Source organism: Carassius auratus, chromosome 7 (assembly GCF_003368295.1).
Source record: "Carassius auratus strain Wakin chromosome 7, ASM336829v1, whole genome shotgun sequence".
NCBI classification, from domain to species: Eukaryota; Metazoa; Chordata; class Actinopteri; order Cypriniformes; family Cyprinidae; genus Carassius; species Carassius auratus.
Window position 1 is genome coordinate 20,644,417 of NC_039249.1, and position 5,910 is coordinate 20,650,326.

Genomic DNA, 5,910 nt, shown 5'->3' on the forward strand with positions numbered 1-5,910 from the left:
CATTTGAGCGCTCAGTCGTGTGGCCAGGAGACGACATATACACACCGTGATACATCATACAGCATCTTCAATTGTAGAACACAGGACCAAATTGATTTATCTTTTGCAGTTTTTAATAAAAAAGTGAAAGTGAAAGTGAAGTGACATTCAGCCAAGTATGGTGACCCATACTCAGAATTTGTGCTCTGCATTTAACTCATCCGAAATGCACACACACAGAGCAGTGAACACACACACACTGTGAGCACACACCCGGAGCAGTGGGCAGCCATTTATGCTGCGGCGCCCGGGGAGCAGTTGGGGGTTCGATGCCTTGCTCAAGGGCACTAAAGTAGTGGTATTGAAGGTGGAGAGAGAGCTGTTCATGCACTACCCCCACCCACAATTCCGTCCGGCCCGAGACTACAACTCATAACCCTTCGATTGGGAGTCCAACCCTCTAACCATTAGGCCACGACTTCCCCTAATAACTAAGTTGCACTGATATATCTGCAAGATAAAATAATAAACACTAATATAACTTGTTCTCAAGCAGTTCATCAGCACATTTAATGATATAACCATAACCGTACGACCCTCATGCAGCTCTGAAATTAGTTGTATGGTGACACCAAAAAAGTTTAACTGGACAATGAATCAAACATTGCTTCATGAACACAGAGTGATCGCAACTGAGCTATATCACACATACAATTTCCAAGCTTGTTTTCGTACATTATTCATGAAATGAATACTTACTAATTCAAGCAGTTTGGAAATTATGAATCAGTAATAAATAATGAATACAAATGATGAATACAATTTTTTCTTCACTGTCACCAGTGTGTTGTTACTAAGCTAAAAAAATTTAATAAAATTGCGCTTCATTTCAAACCTGTTTCCACTCTGGTCATGGCAGCAGAAATGGAAATTCATTAAACAGAAAGCATCCTCAATTCTAATATGTATAAAATACATAAATTTTTACTGTGACTGATGACACATTGACCATTCCAAGATGGTGGATGTGTTGACACTTCTGGAGCTGTTGAATGTGCCATCTACCTATATCAATCATAGTGCATTGCATTGTCACATTTTCTGAAAAATTGCCTGGCAGAAGAATTACTATTTGTTATTAACTCACATTTCACTGCTGCTTATATATGCTCTATATAATCATGCATGTGACAAATAAAAATCTTGAGTGTGCATCATATAACAATTATTAATTAATAATATTAATAATGTTCATCGTCTAGCTGACTACGTCTTGTATTATTTTTTTCTAAAAATCTTGATAAATCTAAATATTGTAGAAACATAATTTTCTGTAAATTTGCCTTGTAATGATTCGTATTGTAAAAAACTCTATACAAATAAACTTGAATTGAATTGAATCTTGAATCTAATGCAATCTTAACGTTTTGTTACAGTGTGCTTAAATTATAAAACATTGTTAGGTATATGGTAATTGTTATAACTTAATTTCATTACTTTCTTTCATGCAGCGTGTAAAGTAAGTTTTTATTTTTTTATTTATTTTTTTTTTTACTAGAATTGAGTCTGTGATTCACAATCTTTCTGAGCTTTCACTTTTATTACTATTATTATTACCTAAAGAGTCGATTTATCCATATTATTTTGTCAAATATTGGCCTACAAACAGCCTCAATTGTTTTTATTTCAATCATGAAACGACGTCCAAATCAAAATCATGCAAATCTTTGTGGAAGGCTTTGGGTGTGACGTCACCGCGTCTCTGCTACGTTGACGTCAGGAGCGTCAGTGGTGGATCAGTTCGGGAAGGTCGATCGCAGCCCCTTTAGCCGACAAACATGATGTCCCTTGCTGCCCGTTCGGGGGCTTTTTCCCCGTACCTGCAAACTACAAATTATGCCGTGGCAGGTCCACTAAAGCCTCTCATACCCGGCGTCGTCATGAAGACCGATAAACTGTTGATGGACACCAAGAAGCCGTTCCTGTGCCGCGAGTCCTTGTCTGGTCAGAGTGCGAAGAGCGGCCTTGCCGTGTCCGTCAGCCTCAACGGTGAGAATCACTGTGGTGTAGAACCTACGCGAGAGCCCCGGTCTCAGTGTAGCAAGAGGGAGGCCGTGCAGCGGCGCGCATTCAAGGACACAATGACCTCTCATGTGTTTAATGTGTGTACTGAATCGGTTCAATGCGTTTGTAGTGTTGTACGTAAATAATGCTGAATTAATATTAATTTGAGTTTAGTTTGAACTATGTAGCGAAATAGCAGAAATCGCTCACATGCTAAAGCAGTTAGCATCACCGAGGCCTCGCTAATGTCCTTGCCGCAGCTGTTAGCAAAGCATTCTGTCTTTCGAGGAAAAATCGAACTTTTGTTTGTTTTTTTCTCTTCCAAAGTTCTATATGACAGGACTACGATTACATAATAAAATAAATGCCACTATATGCGATAATTCGGCAGATTTTGTATAGGTTTGGGGACGTGTAGTTCAATTTGATTGACCTAACATACATGCTGCTTATTTAGTTTATATATAGTGAATTAGAAGTAAAATTTGCTCATAGAGTATCACTTGTTAGTGTTATTGAAGCCAGAGCAGTCCTACTTGGTAAATAAGAATATATATATATATATATATATATATATATATATATATATATATATACATTTCTCAATAGTAATATGAATTAACATTAAATAAAGTTTAAGATAGTTAGCTAGGTGAAAGTAGCTAAAAAATATTTATAGAAAAGTGCTATGTGTTGGCTGGATATATGATATCTATTTTTTCTATCACTGTTTTATTTTTAAAAAAAATATGCAGTGTTTATTTATTTGTTTGTTTGTTTGTTTGTTTTCTGTAGCTCGCTCTTTAGTGCGTTTCGCCCACACAGACATCAAGATCCCCGATTTCTCTGACTACCGGCGGCCAGAGGTTTTAGACCCAAAGAAGTCCTCACAAGAGAGCGGCGACACCCGACGGGCCTTCTCCTATCTGATCACAGGTTCCACCGCTGTGGTTGGAGTCTATGCAGCCAAAACCGTTGTCACACAGTTTGTCTCCTCCATGAGCGCCTCGGCTGACGTGTTGGCCCTGTCCAAGATTGAAATCAAGCTATCAGACATCCCTGAGGGTAAGAACATGACCTTCAAATGGAGAGGGAAACCCCTGTTTGTCCGGCACAGAACAGAAAAGGAAATTGCAACTGAGGCTGATGTCAATCTCGCTGAGCTTCGGGACCCCCAGCACGACAGAGACCGTGTCCAGAACCCCATCTGGGTCATTGTCATTGGCGTGTGCACCCACCTGGGCTGCGTGCCCATTGCCAACGCTGGTGACTATGGTGGCTATTACTGCCCGTGCCATGGCTCTCATTATGACGCATCTGGTCGCATTAGGAAAGGCCCCGCTCCGCTCAATCTGGAGGTGCCCTTCTATGAGTTCCCAGACGATGACACAGTGATTGTAGGATAAAGGACTGTACTGTAATAACTCTGATCAACACTGAACATGTGCTTTACTTGTTTAGTTTTTGTCCATCTTGTTTCCGACTCATAATCTGCATTGACTTGATGGGTAAAAAAGATTAATTGTAAGTAATAAAGAGTATTTTATCTGATGGAAACCTCACTATTCTCTATTTATTCAGTCTCAATATACCCATCTATGTGTGTTATACTTAATCACTTAGGTTGTTTAATTATATGCACAATACGCATTGGTTTACAGATAAGGAACAAATAAGATCTCCACTCCACTATAGTGATAAAGTCAAAGGGTAAGGGAAGGTGCAGATTTTTAGTTGCAGAATTTCAGGTAGGTAAAAAAAAAAAAAAATACAATGCAATACACCTTACACAAGGAATGACACATTGATTCTATACTCTTTTCTGTTGTCATAGTCAGTGGTAAATGTGACAACTGTCTTATTGTGGCTAGGTTTCTGTGGAAACTGATAAGGAAAGCAAATGTGAAATATGGATGTATTGAAAATGCTCTAAACTATCTGTGGATAAACCGAGCTCTAAGATATGCTTACGGAGTTATGAATTGAATAAAGCCTTCACAAATTTCACGTTGTTGTTAAAATTTGTAATAAAAAGGCGTTCACGCAATGCCTGTTTCTGTGGGTAAAAAAAGGAGATGCAGGGCAGTGAAAGAAGAGCCGTATATTAACAGAATATGATGCATCACCTCAAAATGATATAAGGATCATGATTTTTAAATACGAGAGTTAAAACAGTTTAACTATACGTTAACATTTACTACTTTGATTTATCCATGTGGCTCAGCAGCAGTTGAAGAACTGCTCATTCAAAAATGTCGCCTTGTGCAGTTTTATTTCTTTTGAGAGAACCTTTGCAAATGAGCCCAAACAAAATGTTATGATTCATGTTATGATTATTCAGGTTATATGTTTGTAGGGTATAAATACATAAAAAAAAATAATAATAATAATTACATTTGATTTACTTACAGTCCGTGTTCTATACGGATGCGTTTTCAGCAATAAGAAAAATAGTTGCAATAGCATGTGGAATAATTACGTATTTTAAACAAGACCGAACAGAAATGCCTAGTTAGAGTAAACAGTTGATTTAACTAGTCTGCAAAATATAATAGGTTGTCCATTATTCAAGATAGATCATGTGGTGCTGGTGGTTCAAAAAGTACAACCACTGTGCCAAGGGTAATGTACAGAAAATGCGCCAACGTGAGCAGTGGTGATTAAGAATGTAAAAACTGGCCAACACATCTGGCATTCTCACATTTCAATGAAGAATAACCTGCTATGTAGAGAAGTATTCGCTGTCTCTTGATGTGGCTGTAGAGAGATGGCATACTTAATTTCATTTCTTTTCACTCTGTAAGCTTCACACTTCAGAGATGAACTGGTAAACCACAATGTTCACATAAAGTGAAAGTACTGACTATTTTACTACAATCTATGCTTTATTAACTCTTTGAATTTCCTGATAAAGTGCATTGCTGAATACTATAGTAATTTGCTCTTGTGAAACAACACAAATGACACATAAACCGTAGCATTCCTCTCATCCAGAAATTATTTGAATAGATGTTTCAGGGCCATATTACCATATAGAGGAGATTTTCTCCATGGTGCATTTCTGTTTGAATGTCTCAGTTCTGAGAAAGACATTGGACATGTCTGCAGGTTCACGAGTTCACCCTTACATCTAATCTGAAGGCGAATAGTAGGCATATTTTGGCGCGCTGTCCTGGGGGAGGGGTCCGGGCCCGGAGCACAGCCCGAACCCAAATAACTCCCCCTATCCCCAATTTGGTATAAATAGATTAGAAGTGAGGAGTTGGGGTGGAGGAGGGATGCCGGAAAAACTGTCATGGGACAGGAGGTAGGAAGACTGGAGATATATATATATATACGCTTGTGTGCTATTTAGGATGATTAGCTAAACGAGATGCACCTGTGCCAAACTGAATGATTATCTGGTCGTGCTTCTCCCGAACTTTGTTAATAAAACCACATTCGATATGCTCCTTAGCTGGGCTGCACAGATCTTCAGATGACAAAACCAGTCTTAAGTGTCATTTTTTCAAAATTGAAATGTATACATCATCTAAAAACTGAATAAATAAGCTTTGTAATATCGATACAAAAGTATGTATTGGAGGACAATAATTGGTCGAGATACAACTATTTGAAAATCTGGAATCTGAGAGTGCAAAAACCCTCAAAATATTGAGAAAATAGCCTTTAAAGTTGTGTAAATGAAATCCTTAACAATGAATATTACTAATCAAAAATTAAGTTTTCATATATTGACAGTAGGGCATTAAAAACATCTTCATGTAACATGATCTTTACTTAATATCCTAATGATAAAAAAAAAAAAAAAAAAAAATCACTTTAATTTTGGTCCATTCAATACATTTTTGGCTATTGCTACAAATA

General features: G+C 37.7%; 1 protein-coding gene across 1 annotated transcript; it reads left to right on the forward strand.

Annotated features, from left to right (window-relative positions):
* Positions 1–1,743: 1,743 nt before the first annotated feature.
* LOC113106206 (cytochrome b-c1 complex subunit Rieske, mitochondrial) lies at positions 1,744–4,050 on the forward strand. Its single transcript, XM_026267886.1, has 2 exons — positions 1,744–2,028; positions 2,839–4,050. The coding sequence occupies exons 1-2, from the start codon at positions 1,818–1,820 to the stop codon at positions 3,447–3,449; spliced, it is 822 nt and encodes a 273-aa protein (XP_026123671.1). The 5' UTR covers positions 1,744–1,817; the 3' UTR covers positions 3,450–4,050.
* Positions 4,051–5,910: the final 1,860 nt, after the last annotated feature.

What these genes read in the sequence shown, in the direction of transcription:
- LOC113106206 (XM_026267886.1), top strand. Translation starts at nt 1,818, where the DNA reads ATGATGTCCCTTGCTGCCCGTTCGGGGGCTTTTTCCCCGTACCTGCAA. An exon ending in CGTGTCCGTCAGCCTCAACG is followed by an intron (nt 2,029 to 2,838) that starts GTGAGAATCACT and finishes TGTTTTCTGTAG; the next exon opens with CTCGCTCTTTAGTGCGTTTC.